The 22677-nt window shown below is 34.1% G+C and overlaps 1 protein-coding gene across 4 annotated transcripts in view; it reads right to left on the minus strand.

Annotated features, from left to right (window-relative positions):
- Positions 1-7519: 7519 nt before the first annotated feature.
- Positions 7520-22677, minus strand: part of CCDC50 (coiled-coil domain containing 50) — a 74470-nt gene continuing 59312 nt past the window's right edge. For 2 of the 4 annotated variants that reach the window (XM_012745191.2, XM_012745193.2), the window contains 6 exons: positions 21112-21227; positions 20643-20687; positions 20431-20535; positions 18538-18617; positions 14687-14793; positions 7520-13703 (listed from right to left, as the gene is read on the minus strand). In XM_012745191.2, coding sequence (XP_012600645.1) covers positions 13684-13703; positions 14687-14793; positions 18538-18617; positions 20431-20535; positions 20643-20687; positions 21112-21227 — 473 coding nt within the window. In that variant the 3' untranslated portion in view covers positions 7520-13683. Of the gene's footprint in view, positions 13704-14686; positions 14794-18493; positions 18618-20430; positions 20536-20642; positions 20688-21111; positions 21228-22677 lie in introns of those variants that run through there. The other 2 variants (XR_012919273.1, XM_076002930.1) reach the window with 2 other exon arrangements.

The following is a 22677-nucleotide window of genomic DNA, read 5'->3' on the forward strand; positions in this document are numbered from 1 at the left end:
TTTGCTTCTTATTTATAAAATTTTGTTTCATAATTATTTAAGTACCTAACTCTAACATCAAATCTGCAAAATAAAGAATATTATGTCTAGCTTCTACATCTCACCCACACACATATTTCCTCCCTCTCTATAGCAAACCCCCAAATTTTATTCTATTTTTCTTAATAGAAAGCATGCATACATAGTAGCATTATGCTCCCCACCCTCTTTTCCAGATACATGGTAGAAAATCTGCATGTTTGCTCTACCTTGCTTTTGTCATTTAAAGGTACATCACTTTATGGTTGAGATCTTCTTCATTCCTTTGGACGCGGTTAAGTAATACTCCATGGTGTATTAACAACCTAGCTTTTCCATTAAAAATATTAAGATCAATTTTCTAACAGTAATTTACTAAATGACTCAATTTCCTTTCTAAGTAATTGCCAAAAGGCATCAGCAAAAGAGACAAGTAGACAGCTACAAACTTCTGTTCCCACAAAGACATCAACAAACAAGCAGAAACTGTCCACATCAATATTTAGTCTCACTTGGAAATCCTTCAGGCCAGAAAAGCAGTGGGCATTATACTTGAAAACATTGCAGGGTCAATAAAAAACTCAAAGACATCTAAGGCAAGAAATTACAGTTGAGACACACAACAGACAGCCTCAGCCTAAGCAAGCAAGCTATGGAGAGAAACCAATGCCAAAGAAAATAATTTTAAAGGCAGCAAGACAGAAGTAACTCATCATGTATAATGGATTTTCAGTGAGATTAACAGCCAATTTTTCATCAGAAACCATGGAAATCAGGATGTGGGATGACATAATCAAAAGACTGAAAGAAAATTTCTCTATATAATAAAAAGGAGGGAGAAATTAAGACATTCCAAGGTGAAAATCTCCGGGAGTCTGGCCCCCTGGACCTTTCCCCTAGAAATGAATGCTAAGGGAGAAGTAACTCAAAGCCATGTAAAGAACCAAAGGGCTCTGGTAATTTTAATTACATGAGTAAATATATAAGCCAGCAATGTTGCATTCTTGATTTGCAACTTTAATTCTTATATCTACCTGATTTAAAAGACAAATACATAAAATAATTATGAATCTGTTATTTGACATAAAATGTATAAAGATGTAATTTGCAACAAGACCAACATAAAAAGAACAAACTTTTTGTATGCTACTGACGTTGGTGTCAATTCATAATAGACTATTATAAATTTGGAACAATGAATGTAATCTCAATAGTAGCCACTAAAAAAGTATCAAAAACATACATAAAAGAAAATGAGAAGAGAAGAAAAGCAATTTACTACAAAAATCATTAAACACAAAAGAAAGCAGTAATAGAGGAAATGAGGGACATAAAAAGATATAAACCATACAAAAAATAAAGTTGGCAGAAGTCCTTCTTTAACAAAAATTATTTTAAATGTAAATGGATTAAAGTCACTAATCAAAAGGCAGAGGTTTGCAGAATAAATTTTAAGATATGATCCAACTATATTCTGTCTACAAGAAACTTAGATGTAAAGGCACAAAGAGGTTAAAGTGAAAGGAAGAGAAAAGATTACCCCTGAAAATGGTCACCAAATAAGAGCTGGGGTAGCTACACTAATACCAGACAAATTAGACTTTATGTCAAAACAATTACAAGAGACAGACATATGATATTGATAAAAAGGTCAATTCATCAAAAAAAACCCCAAACAATTATAAACATATATGCACCAAACAGTTCCTCAAAATATAAAAAGCAAACATTAACAAAACTGAAGGAAATGACAGTTCTAAAGTAATAGCTGGAGGCTTCAATACTCCACTTTTATTAATGAAGAAAACATCTAGACAGAAGACCAATGAAAAACAGAGGACTTGAATAACACTATAAACCCACTAGATCTAACAAACATGGAGAACTATACATTCAACAGCAGAACACACATTCTTCTCAAGTGCACATGGAACACTGTCCAAAATAGACTATGTTGGGCCATTTCAAAAGGAATTCTGAATAAACTTAATAAGATCAAAATCATACAAATATCCTCTCTGATTACAACTTAATGAAGCTAGAATACAAAGAAACTAGAAAAACTAAAATATATGGAAATTAAGCAACACATTTCTGGACAACCAATGGGTCCAAAAAAAAAAAAAAAAGGTAAATTAGAAAATACTTAGGAAAAACTGAAAATGACAAAATACAATATACCAAAACTTATGGGATGAAGCAAAGGCAAGACTCAGAGGGAAGTTAATAGCGATACATTTCCATATTACAATATCAAATCAATAACTTAACTATACACTCTGAGAAACTGGGCGGGGAAGAAAATTAAACTGAAAAGTAGCAGAAAAGGGTAAATAACAAATATCAAAGTAGGGATCAATGAAATAGGGCATAGAAAAACAATTGAGAAAAATCAACAAAACCAAAAGTTGGTTCTTTGAAAAGATTAATGATATTGACAAACTTTACTTAAGACTCACAAAAAAGAGAGAGGCAGCAAATAACTAAAATCAGAAATAAGAGTAGAAAAATCACTACCAACATAAGAGAAATTATTAAAAAGTATTATAGAAGAATACTATGAACAATTGTACACCAATAAATTAGGTAACCTAGCTGAAAGAAACCAATCCCTAGAAAGACATAAATTACCTAAACAACTCAAGAATATATAGTCTCAATAGATCTATAATAAGAGATTGAATCAGTAATTAAAAAACTCCTAACAAAGAAAAGCCCAGGAATGATGGATTCACTGGTGAATTCTATTAAACATTTAAAGAATGAACAACAATCCCTCTCAAACTCTTCTAAAACATAGGAGGTAGTAATTCCTAACTCATTCTATGAAGAATTACCCTAAAAGCCATATAAAGATATCAAAAAAATAAAATTACACACCAATACCTCCTATGAACACAGAGATAAAAATACTCAACAAAATTTTAGCAAACATCATATTAAAAGGATTATAACATCATGATGAAGTGGAAGTTATCCCAGGAATGTGTGATTCAACTTAAGAAAATCAATATAATACACCACATAAATAATGAGGGGGGGGGAAGCATGGTCAACTCAATCAATGCAGAAAAGTACTTAACAAAAATCCATGGATACATTAATGAATGAAACCATTAGAATATGTAGGAATATAAGGGAACATCCATGACATGATAAAAAGCATTTCTAAAAAATCCACAGTTAACAAGATATTCAATGGTAGGAAAGTGAAAACTTTCTTCCTAAGACTGAAACAAGTCAAGGATGCCTACTTTCACTGCTGCCATACAAATACTGCACTGGAAGTTCTAGACAGAACAAGTAGACATAAAAAATAAATAAAAGGCTTCTCAATTTGAAAGGAAGAAGTAAAACTATCTCTGTATGCCTATAACATACATACGCATTGAAAATCCCAAAGAATCCAAAAGACAGCCAATGCAGTTAATAAGTGAATTCAGCAAAGTGGCAGGTTACAAGATCAACATATAAAAATCAGTCATTTTTATATACCAGCAATAAACCTCATCCTGAACCTTACACCTTATATAAAAATTAAATCAAAACTGATTAAGAACTTAAATGTGAAACTCTAAAAGTTCTAGAAAAACATACTGAAAAAAATCTTCAGGATCTAGAGCTAAGTAAAAAGTTCTTAGACTTGACACCAAAAGAACACACAAAATAAAAATTGATATTCACCAACTGGTACTGTCCTCTCCAGGCCAAAAATGTCCATCATTTATTCATACACCCTTAAAGGTAATAACACATTTACCTGCAGACACACACATACAACAGCCCTAGTTCTGTATCTGAGCACCACTAAGGTTGATCAGGAAAATATCTAGGAATATATTTAACGAAAGATACGAAAGACTTATACAAGGAGAACTATGAAATGCTAAAAAAAGAAATTGTAGAAGATGTAAACAGATGGAAAATCTATCTTGTTCATGGATTGGTAGAATCAATATCATTAAAATGTCAGTATTACCTAAAGTGATCTACAAAATAAATGCAATCCCCATCAAAGTACCATCATCATTCTTTACAGATCTAGAAATAATTCTTCACTTTGTACGGAACTAGAAAAGACCTCGTATACTCAAAGCAATCTTAAGTAAAAAGAACAAACTGGGAAGTATCAGTCTTCCAGACCTCAAGCTGTACTATAAAGCAATAATTAAATCAGCCTGGTACTGGCACAAGAACAGAGGCATTGATCTTTGGAACAGGACTGAGATTCCAGAGATGAAACCATCTGCATATGTTAATCTAATCTTTGATAAAGCAGACAAAAATATACATTGGGGAAAAGAATCTCTTTTCAATAAATGGTGCTGGGAAGACAGGATAGCCACATGCCAAAGAATGAAGCTGGATCCCTACCTCTCTCCTCTCACAAAAATCCACTCAAGAGGGATAACAGACTTAAATCTAAGGCATGAAACCTTAAGAATCCTAGAAGAAGATGTTGGGAAGACCCTTTCAGACATTGGCCTAGGCAAAGAATTCTTGAAGACGACCCCCAAAGCAATCACTGCAGCACAAAAATAAACAAATGGGATCTGATCAAACTAAAAAGCTCTGGCACAGCCAAGGAAACTATCATTAGAGCGAACAGACAACCTACAGAATGGGAGAAAATATTTGCTCTCTACACTTCTGATAACAAGAATCTATCTAGCACTCAAAAGAATTAACAAGAAAAAAATCAAACCACCCCATCAAGAAATGGGCAATGGAAATGAACAGAAACTTTTCAAAAGAAGACAGAATAATGGCCAACAAACATATAAAAAAAAAATGGTCAACATCTCTAATCATTAGAGAAATGCAAATCAAAACTACAATGAGGTATCACCTAACCCCAGTGAGATTGGCCTCTATCAAAAAATCCCAAAACAACAAATGCTGGTGAGGATGTGGAGAGACAGGAACACTCTTACACTGATGGTGGGACTGCAAATTAGTGCAACCTCTGTGGAAAAGAATTTGGAGATACCTCAAAGAATTAAAAATAGAAATACCACTTGATCCAGCAACAGCATTGTTAGGCATCTACCCCAAACAGCATAAGACATTCTATAATAAAGACATCTGCACCCGAATATTTATGTCAGCACAATTCACTATTGCAAGAAAGTGGAAACAACCCAAGTGCCCATCAATTCATGAGATTATTAAAATTTGGTATATGTTTACAGTGGAATATTACTCAATTTTAAGAAATGACACTGAGCTAGCATCGCTTATATTATCCTGGTTTGAGCTTGAGCCCATTATCCAAAGTGAGGTGACACAAGATCGGAAGAATGGACTCCACATGTACTCACCATCAAATTGGTACTGACTGATTAACACTAGGTGCTCAAATGGTGGTGGTGTTAATGAGGGATTTGGGGCTTGGGGGGAGGGGGGATGGACCCACATCTGAGGGACACAGTGAGCATTCTGGAGGGGAAGGGCATAACTCTAAACCTTGCTAGGGAGAGGCAAAGATATAAAAAGCAACCATGAGGTTAACAGGTCAGCAGAAAAGGCTTCAGTGAGATCAGCTGAACACCAAAAGCACTGCCAGTGAGGACAAAGTCGTCATCACACAAAGTAATTAAGAGTGGCAAGTATAATTAAAGGCATGTCATGATTCACATGACCAACATGAAATCTGCATAATTCAGCTCAGGAATTGGTAAGAAAAGTGGGTGTGTCTCGGGAGCACGGAAAGCAAGGTATATTAGCAGGAGGCACAAGAGTTTACAAGAACATCCAAAGACCATCTGATGAAGGGAGCTCAAATGTAAAACTCGGGGATAAAAAATTAAAATAGACTTTGGTTAGAGAAACACATTCAAATTAATGACATTCTGCTGGATCTAGAGCCAGAATTAAGAGAATAGTTCAGTCAAGAACACAAGATCAGTATTAAGCCCTTTCAGATGAATGGCTGGGGAAGTCTTGGTGACTTTCCTGCCCCCCCAGTAGTGCACGAGGCTACTCTCTACCTAGCAACATCTTAAAAGAACCCAGCAGCCCTTGACAAAAGGAATCCTAGAATGTTAAACTTGAAGAAGTACTTATTGGACTGATGACAGAACTGAGATACAGAGGATAAATAAATGAATTCCAAGGTCTTGAAAGCAAGGTCATAGCAAAACCTGAACTAGGACCCACGTCTTATTCCTGTGGATTTTAGTGTACTTTTTGTTGCAGCCCTTAGTTTGTATTTGTTTATTTAAACATGATACCTGGATATAATGAGGAGAGTGAACAAGTGGTCTTCTTGCCCCTTGAAATGGGGGTAAAATTCTCTTGAAACCACAGCCCTAGGATTTTCTGTAGTCCGGAGCCTCTTCAAAATTTATTTCAACTCTGTAGGGTGTGGGAGGTGGATAATGTTCTCTCAGCTGCCTTTGTTTTAAGGAGGGGCTTACTAGTGTGCTACTTCTCCACACCACATGGACATAACCAAACACTCAGACTAAGTCATATTCCATAAAAAGCACCCTATCACATTGTGAATCTCCCACCACAGATTAAAGGGAGCTATATTAAATAATTTAATTGGCTTCTAGATTACGTATTTTTTTTCACTGACTTTACCTAGAAATCTTCTAGAGATCAAAGGATGAAATCAACACACCAACTTTCAACTAAGTGAAATAATATCACCTGCACATCATTGGTGCTCTTAAGAATCTTATAGTGACTACAAGATATCATTTAGATTCCCTATAATATTTGCCAGGGAAGAAACTGAGGCCTAGAGAATCTCCTCCAGGGAAACTAAATGATGCCCTCTTTAAAAATCAATTTAGTAGTCACTGAAAATACTATCTTATTTTTATCTTATCTGCTAAATTTCTGCAAAATCTGTTTCTACATCATGGCTATTTTTTTTTTTTATCCATTTTCTCAAAATCCATTTAAGTGTCTACAAGGTGTCAGGTATAGTACAAACTGAGTTGTACTCATGGTGTCTCTAATCATTGGGATTATTGTGTAAATATCCACTTACCTGTGTTTTTCTTCCAAATACATCAATCAAGCCACCATATGCCAAACATGAAACAAAGCTACTTCTCTGATTCATACTTGGAAGTATTTATTGAGAATTTCAATGTACTAGGCATCAGTATCATGTTATACATGTTTACAAAAAATGGATAGAACTGGAATAAGAAAACATTTTACTGTTATTAGATATATTAGGGTTATTTTGAGGGAGAGGAGAGAGGGGAGGAGAGAGGGGAGGGGAGAGGGAAGGGGAGAGGGGAGGGAATGGGAGAGGGGAGGGAATGGGAGAGGGGAGGGGAGGGAATGGGAGAGGGGAGGGGAGGGAAGGGGAGAGGGGAAGGGGAGAGGGGAAGGGGAGAGGGGAAGGGGAGAGGGGAAGGGGAGAGGGGAGGGGAGAGGAGGGGAGGGGAGGGAAAAGAAAATGAGAGAAAACAAATATTACCATAACTTCCCAAGTCCTTGCATGAGGTAAAGAAAACATGAGACAGAGACCACTGGCTTAACAAATGAATGACTTTATTAAGAGAGAAGGACAAGACTGGTGTTTACCTTGGTCAAACCATACAGGATAACAAAGCACAAAGACTTACACAATACTTTGGTTTAAAAATTATTCATAATATCAATGTTAGACCTGATGTTTAATAAATCAAATGTGATATAAGGTATAAGAAATAAACCATAAAAACACAAGCTTGCATAGATGAATTAATGTAGGTGTACAACTGGCATTTAAGGGAGGCTTGAGCACTGCAGAGTGACTGAATCATGGTGCCCACCTTAACCTCCCAAGACATATGAAAGTCACCAGCACCATGTTTCTCATTGTCCTCAATGAGGTCATGAACAGGGACAACTTGTGCTATATGAAGGTGAATTAAAATAAGACTGTTTCCATCAGCCTAGTCCAGATGGGTACATACATACCCACCAGTACCCACTACCGGTCACCCATAAGGCATCCACAAAGTGTCCTTCACAGTTTCACTTAATCTCTAGATAGGCATGTGGTTTGAGGTGGCCTCTTTGTTTTCTGTCCTCATACAGGCAACTATACTCCATGAAGGTTCTATTCAGTTTGATGAAATAAATATTTCAAAGCTGCCTTTCCCTCTGGTGCCTTTCCCTCTGCTCCTATAAAATGAGCACTTGAGATAATCTCATTTGTTTTATGAACATATCCACACTCCAAATGGCAAAGGAGCATTTACCAAAAAATCTGAAAGTGCCTGGGCACTGTGTAGTCTCTGTCCTAGGAGATCACTCTTCCAAATTATAAGACAAATGACAGCAACACCTCAAATTTCCTGAGCAACTTGATTTATATGAGCAAACTATTACACATTTTAATTCAGCACCTTTTCAAAATACAATGTGCTGGCCTGGATTCTTCTTCAGGGAAACCCCATTACAGAGAATTCTCATTTTGGAACATCATTTTCATATGCTATCTCCCCACTATCCCTTCTCATTATTCACAATAGTTCATGAAATCAATATTGGGTTACCTATAAGAAACAGGTGAAAAATATACCTATTTCTGAGAAAGGGTATTTGGCTTTCAGTTTATAGCAAATGCTGCAGTTATAGCCTATGATGTCTTCACAGGCTAATTCAATCAGAAGTACAAAAATTCTGACATCAAAAACCCTCTCACCAAATTTAACAGCTAGAAACAAACTATTTTAGCAATTATAGTCTGAAATGCAGTGCAACAAAAATGTATCCTAAGTATATGTTATAGCATATTCTTTCAACTGTCTTCACTGTTCTTAATCATCGCTCTTTCTGTGAAGGAAATGTCACTCAAACCCCGTCTTTCAGTTCTTTCTATTCTTTATATATGAACCTCAGCAATGAATAATGGGGCACTAAGTTACATAATGAATTCTGCCCTTATCTGAAGTGTTTAAACCAGCAGTGTTGGCTCCCTACACTATGAAAAATTACTAAAGAGAAAAACATTTTCTAGTTTACTGAGAATATACAAATACATATTAAATCTATTAGGAACATGTTACTAGGCAGTGTTCACACATATATAAGAGAAAGAGAATGGTTTTAGGGCCATCATTTCCACAATTCAACATGATTGTGCTAGTTTGTGCCAATAAATAGAATCTTTAAAAACCACTCTGATGTCTTCCTTACCATAGCAAAAGTTTTCCTGGTTAATTTTCTCTTAAAAGTAATAAAATAGAAACACTCCACATTAGCAAATCTCTCATTTCAAGTAAATGTCTCTATTTTGTTTGGTTTTCTCCTTTTTTTGTTAATGGTAAGGATTTTAATACTTAAGAATGTTGGTGAAATTCTTACAAATAATCTGAATGTCTTCACTGCACAATAGAACCTTTGGAAATATCTTCCACATAGTTATCATAGAAAAGGAGGGCAGTCAACTCTCAAATATTCAGGGATTGATCACCTGGTAGGAAGGATATAGCCAGGATGTTCTCACCCCCCTTCTACCAGTCTTTTTGGTCATGCCATTGCTTATTCAGAGGTTGACAGACAACTTAAAATAAAATGATATACCTATCAATGTTATAGGTCAGCCACAGCTCAGCAGAAGAGTAGGTCCAAAGCTCCTGATGACTAGAATGCTTGGGGATCATCTGTGAATTTTGCATCTTGATGGAGAGTTGAATGTGGTTCACAGATACGAAGTAATGTGCACTGACTCTGGTCAGAGTCAAGCTGATTTAAGGCAATACTGCTCCTCACAGACATTGCTGGCATAAAGTGCAGGTCTCATCAGAAAGGTGACTGTAGTAGTGAGATTTTCCCAGTTTACCCTTTCTTTCTTGACTTGTCTAGAATAAAATTTCAGCATCTCTAATGATAGTTGTTAAAGGCCAGGAGCAACAACAGCCTCTGACTCTTCCTTTTAATAGTCTTACATATCACCACGGATAAAAGAGATTCTTCCACCAAGATTTGGATGACATTGTCCCCCATGCAGCATTAATAGGACAGTCTCTGTTTTGCTTCTACCTGCCCATCTTGCCTATAATGGGCTAAGAAGAATAAACTATTCTTTTACTAAGTAAGATAAGCAGATATGGCTTTAAGACTCACAGGCACCACCAGAAAAGAGGAGAAAATGGGATCATTTTATATAGTCACTTCTCTATGACAAGTAAGTAATGGAGAAAGTACTGTTAAAAAAAAACAAAAAAAAACACTTTTTTTCCTTTTGCTGAACAGGTTTTCACTTTCTGTGATCATTTCTAAAAATCCTATGTCATCAGAATATGGCATACTATGTACAGTGAAATCTACCTGAACAATGTTTCTTTTCAATGTTAATTTTCCTACACAAATACTGTCTTCCCAAAAGGGAAAAAGCCTTTGGCTGAAAACTCTATTCTGTTCCCAGTCTTTCAGAAAGCTGTTTATACAGGGGTCTTACTCTTTTATTAGGCTGAAGATCTTATAGTCCATCATCACAATCATCTTTCAAGAAAATCATCATTGAATAATGATTCCATCTTGGTATTCCCCAAAGTGATTTTTTTTCAAAGGCAACACTCATTTAAAATCAAGGCTTTAAAATGTTAACCACTTGAGTGGTAAAGTCAATGCACCATTATTATAGTAGGTATTTCCAATTTGGCACAACACAAAACTTAGAGAAGATTTGACAGTATTAAAGCAAATTAATTAAAGAAAATTAATTATCAGTTAAAAACTAATTTTTTTTATACTTAAAAGTTCTGACTGTGAGGAAAAAAGATGGACAGCAGTCAGCAATGAATTTATTCATCATCCATTCAGCTTCAGGCCAAAGCAGGGAAGGGGTAAATGGGCTGGGTTCAGAATTTTCTACAGTGAATTCAGTAAAAATAAGGACCAAGGTCACACATTTTTTAATATATTGACCTAGATCCATGTGGCCACTGCCATTCTGAAAAGCTTTTCTGCCTGAGAGCATCTATCCATATCTTCCTTTTCTAATTTAGATATTTCTCCATGATCAAAAACCATATGCTGCTGGTTGTTGTAAAGTCACTTGGGAAATGATAATTCAATAGTATGAAGTCACTTTCTAAAAATCTCAATGTTCCTTTATAAGCCTTTATAATAAAGCTCCATAATATACTGTGCTTATACAACAATACTGGTGTTAATGGGGCCTGATCTCCAAAGAACAGAGATATAGGAACAGAAAGGTTTTCTAAGGCCAGAAGTATTAGTTTATATCAAAACATTAAAGCATAATACGCTGTGGGCCTAAAAATTAAACTGTGCATGTTCCAGCAGCATGAATAAAACAAAATCAATGTAAAAATGACAAAGAACAGAGAACACAGTGAAGAGTGTCTGGCAGTTCATTAAAATACAGTTGTTAGTTGCTTCTATAGTCTCCAAAATAATTATCACACTGTTTGAATGAGAAAGAATAAGAAAATTTAACAACGTGTGATTTCTATTTCCTTATTCACAGGGTAATAATTGCCCTGATACCCTTAAAAAAATGTTTCCTTTACAAAAAAATAAAATAAAGATACAATATTTTAAAATTGTAATCTTTTAAAAACCTAAAAAAAGTAACAAATTTTTAATACAGATATTGATTAGATATCACAAGGGAAATACCACTTTTGGGCACTCATCAAGACAGCCGAAACATTAACAATCTGGTTATGTGTTAAGTGGTTTGACATTTTTTTGAATGAAGTATTTCCAGTTAACATTTTACAATAATAAATATGATTGAATGACATACATGAGAGGCAGAAGAAATGCATAATTTTTAAAGTAAAACTGATCATTGTATGATAGAAAAATAAACATTTATAAAATAAAAATATGGCAAATGATGTTGCCCATTTTTCTAATTATCAAATAAAAATACAATGTGTTTCTTTTTTAAAGTTACCATAAAAAAAAAAACTTTTAAGAACATGAAGCAAAATCACAGGGCAGATAAAGAAAACTAGAGCACTGCTATAATTCAATAAGGCCTAAGCTTTGAATACTGAAACCACTATCTAGAATTTGACTTAAGGCCGGGACCTTCATTTTGTCTCCCTGTTCCTATTTAAATGAAGATTTTTCTTTATTCATTTCATCATAGTTATATAAAATCCTGTTATTTTTCCTTTCCTCCATTTCTCCAAAATGACTATACCCCTTAGGGATAGAGATTATCTTTCTAGATTATCACTTGCCCAAATAATAACTCTTAGATGACTCTTACTCAATTTCCTACAATACAAAAACTTTATGAAACTAAAAATCTTTCTCAAAATGAGAAATCCAATCCATTCTGAGAAACTGTTCTAAATAGCTTCCTGAATATTTCCCAACTTTAAAGATTATCTGGAAAGATAAGGCAAATTTAGAAGGCAGTTCCCAGTGGGAAAAAAATTAGTAACTTTTTCTCCAGTGACCTATATAATTCTTTCCTAAACAAACACCATATTGAAATGCCAAAAATTTCAGATTTATATAAAGAAAAATAGCAAGTCAAGCTGAAGAGATATATTACATATGTATGTATATCTGCGTGTGTATAGCTTTTGACTGCCATATGTTAACTAAGAAGTATGGAAAAATAAACATTTCCATGAGGTTAGCAGCTACACAAAGACTCTAAATTTCTTGAAGTTTAAAGGCCTTGTACAAAGGAATACTATCCTCATTAACAAATATATAAAACCAAATACTAGAATAAAGAACCACTTTATCAAATTCAACTTCATGTTGAATTAATCTAATTACTGACAGGTTAAACAAAACAGTATTGAGAAGTTGCCAACAAATACTGCTATAACGTTAAGCAAGAGAAAAACTTCAATCTACAGCCAGAGAGACCAATGGCATCATTACTTATGCAATCATCTTCCAATTCCATTTCCCTTGGCTCTACAAGTAAATGTAAAACAAAAGAAGGATACAAAGTTTTCATTTTCAGTTGACTTTGAACAAATCTGAGTTAAGATTTCAGAGAATTACATTTTTCCAATAAATACTAATAAATGGTCCATCACCCAAGGACCTCAAAAAGCCTTATTTAGAAGGCAAAAGTAGAGTGAGTTATAGAATGATATCTAGGCCAATTTCTGCAGAAGGGATTAGAAGAATATACAAAATCTCTATAGACCATGCAGTGGGAATAACATATTTCAATTGCTCCAAGTGTTTCTTTTTTTTAATACTTAATGGTTGTAATTCTTTTCTTTTCCTGAAGAGTACAAAAAGCAAAGGCTCTGTCCTTCAAAAAATATCATATATTAATGCGCCAGAAAAGCTATTTCTTATATTCTTTTATTCTGCATTGCATTCAAACATTACGTTTTACTTTGAACACTCATCTCCATAAAATTCAAATTGCTAAATAAAGCCTAGTCCCTAGATACTAATACTCCATACCTAACAAGATGGTACTTTAAAGAGCTCTTAGACATTATATCCCAGGTAGTATATGCAGCATAGAGATGGCCAATATTCAGAAGCTACATTTTCTTATACTGCCCAAGTGATCACAAATAACCAAAACGTATGAAATGAATTTAAAATATTCATGGTCAAAAAACACTTGGATAAATCACAGGAATGCAAACATGAGGAGAAAAAATAAGTGTAGAATGCATTCTGTATCATCCAGTAATATTTGCTATAGTGAGTCCATTTTTGAAGCAGATTCCTAGATTTTTACTGCTTATAATGAAAACCTAGGGAGGAGAAGAAAAAAGGAAACACAATTAAAGAAACATCTTTGAAACTCTTGACAGTTTTCATTTCTTCCTGGGCAAAATAATTCATGTTTATTTCTATGCATTTCAAGTGATTCTTGTTTTCTTTGTTCTTGACAGTAAAATATTTATATATAGAATCAATGTGTTATTTTAATATTATGCATTAAATATATGTGAAGGACGGTAAAGCATCCCATCAAAAGTGATGTACTGTATAGTTTATGAAAGAAAAACATGAGCTACTTACAGATAAATCTGGGATGGCCAAAATGCCATCAACTGATGGAAACTGTGATGGGTAAGTTGTTTTGATAAATTCACCCCATCTTTTAAATAATGTCTTTTGTCTTATTCTCAATATTGAGTAAATGTCAGAAGGGGAAGAAGCTTTTTACAAAATGCAAATGACTAACAACTCCCACTCAGACTCTAATTTAATTAGTCTAGAGTGTCACCTGTGCAATCGTATTTTTTTAATGACAGCAGAAAAAGTAATTTAAAGAAATTTTGGGAGACTATCATTAGATTTGAAAAGGATAATAAAAATACTAAGAAATAATTTTATTTTTAACTAATAAAATTTTATTAGATATATTTTTGAAATAAAAAAAAATCACCTAGAAAAATCACCTAGAGCAAGGATAGAAAAAGCTGCCCTATAGATCTAAACGGAGGTCAAATATCACTCTTTAGGAAAGACTTGGATGGAAGCTCAGAACTCTCTCCAGAGGAAAATGCACATACACAGAAAATGTTGCATTCATTTTGAGGTGTTTTGTTTTCTGGTTTTTATCTTTTTATTTGTGTTTTAATAAATGAAGAACACTCTAAGGATCTGCTGAGAGAAAGATAACTTATTTTCCCACTTTAGTGATCAGAAGATGACATCTTGAGTTTTCCACCAACACAAGAGGCTCATTAAAAAAGGCCCTAAACCTGACCTTACATACTCTTCTTACCTTTGTGAGAGGACTCTGATTTTGAGAAATGACGTGTAGAACTCTGCTGGTTTGTATGATGAGTGTAATCCAAATCCTCAGCATCTGTCATGGTGGGTGGTGGTGGCCTAAAAGGAAGTCAGAATTTAAAGATATTCTAAGTAATGTTTACTACAATTCCATTTTTCTATAGAAATGAAAAGCCAATTTGCACTTTAGTTCGAGGACAGTTATATGCGCCTGCATAAATTATTTTGCCTTACTCTTCCTTTGTTTTTATGCATGTAATTCAATTAAGAAAATATTTCTCAACAACTGATATGTATGAGGCACTGTGCTAGATAAACAAAAATTAATGATAGGACCTGCTGCCATTAATAGGAAATATACTTTGTTTTGATAGATTTTATCAAAGAGGAAGAAAAGAAAGAATAAAGAAGAAAGTAATAAAGTTAAGGAAGAAAGGAAAGAAAAAAGGAAGAGAAGAAGGGAAGACAGGCAAGGAGGGAGGAAACTAGGATAAACATAAAATTTCATGAGCAAAGTTCCTTTATCCACTAGGTGGCGAAGTAGATCGTAATACATCTGCAGCTTTCTATGTATACATTCGCTACTTTTTATGTCAAAGAAAAAACGTAGAAAACAAAATTATGAAACTTTTACCGAACTTTTTATTATTTTAAATTCTTAATGTAAAATTTTACAATTATTTGGGATTGAAGATGAAGAGCAAAACCTCTTATTCTTTTGGTTTCCCAAAGGCATATTCATATTTTTCATTAAAGCACAGAATCAGATGAGGTTAAGATTTATCAAATATACAATCATGTTGTAAGACATTTTATGCAATTACATTTAATATATAAAATCTAGAAGGCATAAGTGTCCTGAGGTTTGTAACCTGATAGTCAGTTTGGGACAATGGGCTTAGTCATATAAAAATAAAGGCAAATGCTATCAAATTTTTCACCATGTACCCAAATAGTAAGTCTCTTCGTGGGTCAGCATCTAGAAGAGGTCAGCATGGGATGGACACTTGTGTATAGACTGAGGACTGCACTATGAGTTATACAGAAATTATCTCAATTAACTTTCAAGACAAGTCTGTAAGGCAGCTATTATTTACATATTTTAGAGTTAGATCAGGTTAGAGATGAAGTAATCTGTCCAAGTTCACACAGCTGTTAAGTGGAGGAGCCAGTCCTCAAATTCAACTGCACTTTAGACTTCAAAGCCAGTATTCTTAACTACTCTACTCTGCTTTGCTCCATAGGTGTGTATTTTCATCAGGACCAACAGAGAACAACTCTTGGCTACTGCTACCCGGAGTCCTACCAAATGATTTTGTTAAACTAGAGACATTTGTTTCAAAGTTAAGGGTATTTATATTCAAAGTTAGAAAAATCTTATTAACCAGTAATTTGTTTGATAGTTTTTGTCGTATTAGGATTACCTGTTTCCTACTGTTCTTATGAAACAATTTATATCTTGAAGTTAAATTCCCATCAAAATTCACTTCTTCAAGAAACCTGCCTAGATACCCAAACCAGGTGGCTTCCTTATGCTCTTATAACACCCTATACTTTTCAACCCTATACTTTTCACCCTATACTTTTCAATAGCATTTAACACAATCATAATAGTTATTTAGATAATTATTTGTTGAAATTATATACTTCATGAGACCATGAAAAAAATTCGTTCTTGTAGACTGCTGCTTACCCTAGTTCTAAGCAGTTATTAGGGTACCAATAAATATTTGATAAACACTTGTACCCCTGTAAAATTCTGAAATTTTAAAAAATGACCATTTTGATCAGTTAAGTGGACATAAAAGTATTTCAAATTCATAAGACTGTGCTAGGCACTCAACGAGATTTAAAAAATCTTTAACTTTTCCTAAGGAAAAAATGCAAAAATATCAAGTAGTATTACCAGTATAAATTCCTGTAGTTAAAACAATTTGGAACTTGGTTTGAAACTTTTTCCAATTACAAAGCATTAGAATTAATTCAGATTGCTAACTGGTTCTCTCTATTTCCTTAGATGGTAGAAAATTTTGTAACGGACCAAGAAACTGAATTTTTGACCATGTAATCAGCTCTACATGAGAATTTGTTTCTCCTCTACTGCTACTATTATTACACTAAAGTAATAAATATCTGACCTAGGAAGCTCCGTGTTTTTCAATAATTGAAATTCACTCTTTGTACTGAAAGCTAGCTAAACCTTTCCACATAATTAAATGTGAAGGAGAAAACCAAAGACTGTAACCAGAAAGCATATATTTAGAGATCAGCTATACAGATATCTATATATCCAAAATATATAGGCTTTAATTTTTAACTATGAAAATGTAAGTTTCATAAAATTCTTACTCATTTTTGTTTTGCCAATAAAATAATCTTTCTATAAATGATATTTAAAAACAAATGTTCCTCTAATGTCAAAGAAGATTTCCATTCTAGTGGCCATAGTCACTTTACACTAATTTATAATGGCCACTTTTAATACATGACTATTTGATTATTCATTCTTTCAAAATGCCATATATTTTTGAAAGACCTATTACATTCCAGAAACTTGTTTTCAAACTTTAAATAAACCTTTTAAAATAGCCATCGCAGAATGCTCTATCATTTTTTTCAAAATTATTAGTATGCTAAAGAGGCCAAGGACTTTGAGGATTATAAAATAACCCTAAAGAAGATCTGAATGCATTCGACTAAAAAAAGAAGAATCTAGGCAAATTTACCTACTGAAAACAGATTAGCTGCTGCTTATTTTACTTGGATATGGTAGAGATGTACTAAACTATACAGTTCTAAAATGTGCTTTAAAAAATGTTTGGCATTGCTTAACCAAAAGCTACAAGAAGAACAGATTTCGTATAATTAGATAAATCATACTACTGTTGTCCTCAGAGCAATGCAAATCTGATATAATTTTCTGAAGAATATTTATCTTCTGAAAGCATATGAGTTTAAAAATAGTAAATGACTTTTTTAAGGACACTAAATATATTCACTTGAAGAAAAGTCTAGCAGCTTAAGTGTGGGCAATGAGTGATAACAGACTATACTTTTCAGTGCAATAAAACTTGAATTTTAAAAATTAATAAATATTAATAATCAGGACCAAAATTCAGGCTTTAATAATTCAAAGTTCTCAAAATGTTAGATTTGGTGTTACTTTTATTCTTTTGTTTTTAATGTTTTCTCTTCATATTCCAATCATATTTTCTTTTGAAAGGCAAAAAAGGCAATAAAGTAAAAAAGAGGTTGCTTCCCTGGAGACTTAAATGTTAACAACTTGATCTAGAAAGATAGCACTTGCTCTATAACTATGACCCATACCTGCTTGAGAGAAGTAAGAAAGTGCATATACCACAGCCACAGCTATTTGACATAGTGGGATTTAGATAGTCTTCAGTGACTCACATATTTGCCTAGGACATTGAGACTCAGAGAGAAATGAGTCTGAGCTTGTGTAAATGTCATGCACATACCAGCGTAACCATGAAACTCAGTAAAAATTTAAAACCTGAGATTTTATTTAGGAAAATGGTCAATCTCATCCCTTCCTAGCTGACAGTGTAAATTTAATGAATGCAGAGATACGAATCGGTCCTCACAAAACGTATATCCCTTCTTACACACCCAGTTTTAGTAAAATGCCCTGATTTACTTATTTAACCTAATTTACAACTGGAAATAAAGGTTGAAAATAACCCTGCAAGACTTGACACCACCTCACAATTGTAGACTTTTGGATCTCCTCTCCAAAGAACAAATACTCTTCTTAGGCAACTGACATCTCCTTACTCACCCCGAAGTCAACTTCCTCACTCTCCTTTTCAGGTGTCATCTTACCGTGCTGGCCTGTCATTCTTAGAACGGTGAGGTTCATCACTTTCTTTTGACTTTGAGTGTACTGATTTAGGTGTTTTCGGCTATGTACAGAAAAAAAAAAAAAAAAAGAAAAGAAAAACACATACAATACAAAAACACCAAACAAAGGGGAAAATTAGGTTTAGAAAATATGTATATCATGCCAAGCTCTCCTTTAGTAATTTCAGGTTACTTACATTTAGCTGAGCAACATAAAATATTTTTATATATGGTTGTTCAAAAGTAAAAAATTATAACTATAAAAGTATGCTGGAGGCTGTCAGAGCAGCCAGATCAGTAGGCTAAACACATACAAACATGCTCTCTCACATAGGCATGCTCGGTCACTGATTATTAACCTAATAGCTGTCTGGCAAAGGACAAGAATGGTGGACACACCCAGAGTCTATGGAATTTAGGTCTGAGCTCTTGCAAACTTATTCCTGCACATCTGATTAGGCCTAATGATTTTACAGTCAGCAAACTAAGGCAAGTTCAGGTCAACTTTTCCAGGAGAGGAACTGTCCCAGCACCAGTTACGGAATGTGGAAATCACAGAAGTCATGACACTTGCTAGAATTGTGGCCATTGCCCTCTGACTTTCCTGATTTATAATACTTAAAATACCTACTCTTTCCTGATTAAAAGAATCTGAGTAACTCCTGGGCAATTATATGTGGCTTAATTTATGTAACAGAAGTATTTGGGAATCTTTGACTAAAATGAAAATATGTAAGGAAAAACTCTGAGTTACTAAGAGGGGAAAATGGGAAGCTAGATACATATAACTAACATGGAAATAATACTTTTATTTGTTTTTAGACTAACACCTGGGTGACTGAACAACAGGAAAAAATACAGCAATACTATTGGCATGATTTCTACATCTTTTTTCTCATAGTCATTACTGAGACTGTGAAGTGGGACCAAGACACCAAGGGAGGAATTTATTCCAGAGAGAACAGTGCTAAACATCAAGTGCATCATAGATACAAACGCTTGGTTGCCTCTTTCCAGGGCTAGTGCAAACTCCCTCTCTAATAAGCCTGTGTACTGTATGAATTTTCTTCCTCTTTTTCTGGTGTTCTTCCACCCAGCCTGAACTTCTATTTGTTAGCTGTCTTCCTCTCTACATTATACACTCTCATTAGCAAAAAAAAAAAAAAAAAAAAAAAAAAATCTGTCCTTCCATGTACGACCAGGGTGATGCCTTGCACACAGTAACTAATGAGTAAACTCTACTAAACTGAACTTGCAACTACCATGTACAACAATCAGATTAATCACATTACTTTCCAGCAGAATGAACTGCAGTCTCCACTTCTCACTTTGCCAACAATTTCTTATAAGATATGATAATAGTCCACGCTCCTGCTAGATAATTCTTGCACTATGATATAAGCAAGGATTACTGGTGATAAGTATATATCTGTTAGTCTGTCATAGATGAAGTTATATCAAAGGAAAAAGAAACAGGTGCATGACAGAGCTGAAGAATAATACAAGCACAAAGAGAAAGTAGAGAGAGGAAGAGAAGGTCACTGGAAAATCTGGAAGCATGTGAAAATGCTACATTCTTCTGCAATCTAAGTAATGGATAATGAAAACTAAGATCGTTCATGACCAGAAACACTTGCATCTCAGTTGATCTTAAAATGAACAGAATGAGTTTTTTAATCTTAACGGTTACTTTATACATAGTTACTTTTAAGAATTCAATAATTTTCCATGATAAACCTTTACAAATCAGATTCACATGCAATATTTAGGATAATTTGCATATCCTAAATATATTTGCAGAGCTTACCCTAAAAGCAGAGTCCCCTTTTTATTTCTACTTTAAAAAATAACAAAAAACAAAAAAACACACCTTACCTTCCACTCAGGGTCATGCTTTCTTTTGTCCAAAGATGATTTCTCCCTCTCCTTGGCTTTCTTGTAAGCTTTCTTTTCTTCAGCCATCAGAAGTCGAGCGATTTCCTAAACAAAATCCAGTCAATATCATTAATTGCAGAGTTGTAGGTAGAAAAATACTAGGATGTTTCCAAAGAATATCAGCTAAATGCTTTAGCTAACATGAAACTTACCTCATCCTGGGCTACTTGAGCTGCTCTCACGTCTACCTGGGTAGCCTGTGATACAAAAAATAAAAAAAAATAAAAAAAATAAAAATTAGAATTATGTTGTCTATTTAAAAAATCTTATAGAAAATAAACCAGTATTTAAAACTAGTTGTGATTAACATTCTTGAAGTTGATGATGAGTTGGTATGCTTTCATCAGCCAGAGCAGGGGCTCTTTTTATAAATTCTACGGTAGGGTCTTAGAAAATTATTAGAACTTAATCATGGAGAGAAAACGATATGAGTTCTGTTGTTAATCTTACTTAATAAATAAAACTAGATAGTCTCTTCCCATTGTCTTGATTTTTCCACTCATAAAAACAGTTTAGTACCTCAACTGATGGAAGACTATAATACCTATTATAAAATCTCAAAATTGATTCAATTCACAAAATACCTGATTCACCTGAACTTTTGCCTTAAAATATGCTCACCAAAAGTTCTTCTTCTTGCAGCTTTCTGGCAATTTCAGCATCATACCATTCCTGATCCCTGTGGGTCACTCGTGATGGAGTAGAGATAGCTTCTTTTACCACTCTTGGCTTCATTCCTAAAAAAAAAAAAAAACCTCGATGCAATAAGGCAATTAAGGCTGTTCTCTGAAAAGTTGAAAAATTTAAGGTAAAGAAGTTTTTCTTTAGTATCTAACACAGACAATACTACCTCCACTCCAGAATTCACTGTGGGATGCATCTGAAATATTTTCTGCCCTAGGCACAGAAATGGCAATGCAGATAATCCATACATTTAAACAGTTGTCCATTCAAACCTACCTGGTAAAAACTCACCTCTCACATAAGTTTCAACAACAGAAAATCATATAAGGAACTACAAGTGAGGCCTTGGCAAAATAGGAAGTGGAAAAAAAAAAGAATTTAAAGAAAATCAAGTTACAGAGTCAGAGTTTAAAAGAGGCTAAGCTGTCAAGACTGGCGGAGACGAGAGGCTTCATTCGATTTACCTCAGCCTACATACATTACTGCAGAAGGAACAGAAACAGCATCACGTAGGAGTTATATGATAACACCCATTAGCCAAGCAGTGGAAGCCATGGCTTCTGTTCTGATGGTAAACAAACTTACTTGCTTTAGATTTTTCCCATAGTTTTGATCAATTTAATGGCACTGTTAATCTTCAGGGAAGATATAAGGGAAATATCAAGTGCACGAGAACTGTAGAGTTCTATTCTTCTGAGGGGAAAGAAACATGGGGGACTGGTGGTCAATTGTGGCTATATACTCCTACTCAACTGTGTGAATATTAATACATTATATTCAGAATCAACAAAAATTCTAAATGCAGTGAACAAGATTAGCCATCTGAAATATTGACTTTCAGTAAATGTACTACCAAAGGAAGAAAAAATGTACTCCTGATTGCCTATGTCTTTAAATCAGTGGCTGTCGACCAAGACTACATATAAGAATCACTCAGGTATGTTTTAAATAAATATAAAAATATTTACCCCAAAGCCCAGAGATTCTAATCTAAGTAGCTTGGGTGAGTCCTGGCCTTCGGTTAGTCTTTAAGTCTTCCCAGTTGATTCTTACTTACAATTAGCATTGGAACAACTAGTTTAGCGTATTATGTACATCAAAATTATTATAATGCCTAACACTTGCTTCACTTGCCATTAACAACAAAAAACAAAACTGGAAATAAAATTAAATATTGGACAAATACAAAGAACTTAAGTTATCTTATGAAGCCTATCTTGGCAGAATTTTCAGCCTAGCTTTGTGACAAATTCAAAAGCCAGAGATTCACACCTATCTGTCTTTCCCATAAATAAAGAATAGTAAACCTGACTTTCTTAGCTTTAGGCCTAATAGAAGCTGATTACACAAAAGACTTCAAATCGTCTCTAAAGCTACTATATTTTATGCTGGGCTGGATTGGTTTTAATCTAGCTTCCTGAGTGGTTTGGTACAGCATACTCCTAAGGGTAGACCATATATAAATAGAACATCAACTTCCCTGAGTTGCTAATATTAGCCTGG

This window comes from Microcebus murinus, chromosome 1 (genome assembly GCF_040939455.1).
Source record: "Microcebus murinus isolate Inina chromosome 1, M.murinus_Inina_mat1.0, whole genome shotgun sequence".
Classification (NCBI taxonomy): domain Eukaryota; kingdom Metazoa; phylum Chordata; class Mammalia; order Primates; family Cheirogaleidae; genus Microcebus; species Microcebus murinus.